The sequence below is a fragment of the Aplysia californica genome, unplaced genomic scaffold (assembly GCF_000002075.1).
Source record: "Aplysia californica isolate F4 #8 unplaced genomic scaffold, AplCal3.0 scaffold00587, whole genome shotgun sequence".
NCBI classification, from domain to species: Eukaryota; Metazoa; Mollusca; class Gastropoda; order Aplysiida; family Aplysiidae; genus Aplysia; species Aplysia californica.
The window spans coordinates 34,818-36,173 of NW_004797857.1; the positions used below are offsets into that span (position 1 = coordinate 34,818).

General features: G+C 43.9%; 1 protein-coding gene across 1 annotated transcript in view; it reads right to left on the reverse strand.

The window, feature by feature from the left end:
* Positions 1 to 1,356, reverse strand: part of LOC101854044 (myosin-I heavy chain) — a gene marked incomplete at its 3' end in the record, with an annotated part of 70,330 nt that overhangs the window by 28,542 nt on the left and 40,432 nt on the right. The window contains 1 exon segment of the mRNA XM_013087430.2: positions 1,119 to 1,227. Within this exon segment, the coding sequence (XP_012942884.2) occupies positions 1,119 to 1,227 (109 nt within the window).

A 1,356-nucleotide genomic window follows, 5' to 3' on the forward strand; every position in this document is an offset into this window, starting at 1 on the left:
AGACAGACAGACAGACAGACAGACAGACAGACAGACAGACAGACAGACAGACAGAAGGAAACAAGAGTAAGCACATCAGTAAGTGAGAACGTGCAGCGGGACCGTATTCACATGGGTGAGCACTCTAGTCTTTAACTTCTTGTGTACTGAACTGCGTGGAGAGCACTATCAAATTCTACCATTACTCATGTACACCTATTCTTATCTTTACTACTATATGGCTCTTCTGCGTCTTGACTGACGAGCTTACAGCAGTACGCATGATACAGCTTTGCGTGGGCGGGAGACTCAGAGGAAGTAGATTACCTATGAGATAACCCCCTCCCTTCAGATCTTGACCTCCTTGATAGAGAGACATAGTCAACGCGTTTGAAATCTTTGAAAGGAATAAGTAACGGTGTGTCTTTCTATTTAACAGTCGTGATAGGTATTTCTTTAATTGTAGAGCATTTAAAGAAAAAAAAATTTAATGTGTCCGGTTGGAGGCCTCATGGCCAACTCTTCTGCGATTTTCAACCACCAAGAGATCTTTAAACCTTTCACGTGCACAAAAGACGTCCGAGATTTTTCGTCCTTGTCCGATAAGACTCGCTGCTCGATCGTTCCTGCTCCTGCCGTAACATCAGAAAAAAATAAAGCCTAAAGTGTCCAAGACGACCACTCATTTACCAAGGTGAAAACTGGTTGTCTTATACAGGCCGCCAACTAGGACAGTGTCGTTTTAATACAGATAAAGCTCAAAGGCGAGAAAGTGAGAAGTGGTGGTTTGTACAGGTATACTGTCTAAGTCAGGTGGGCGTTAGAGCAGGTTCAACCAGAGACCGTAAACATTTGGTCGCTTTTAAGCACAAGGGGGCTATCCCGAAAAATGCTGTTTTGAGAAAATCGACGGTAAAGTTTTTGCCTCTTGTTCAGACAAGGAGACTTTTCTCTATAATCAAACAAATAAACACATCAATGAAAACAAACTTCTCCTAATAGGTAGGGCAATGCCCACTTTTGGTGTAGGTCTAGACTTCTGGAAACCCCCGAAATCTGGGTTAGCCCGCTTGTCCTTAAAAGCGACCATTTATAATCATTGGGTTCAACCTTAGTTCTATTCTTAGATCTCCACTTACCGAAAGCCTCTAGCACGGTGTTGGCCTCCAGAATCTGCTGCTCTGTCCAGAATGACGTGTGGTTGGTCACGGAGCACAGGTACTGTAGGATGAACTTCGTCGTCTCCGTCTGAGGACAGAATAGTGTGACGTCATGAGTTTAGTTTTTCTTGTTGTTGTTGTTATTTTGTTTGCAACGTAGTCGGGATGCGTCTGTGCACACACACACACACACACACACACACACACACACACACAC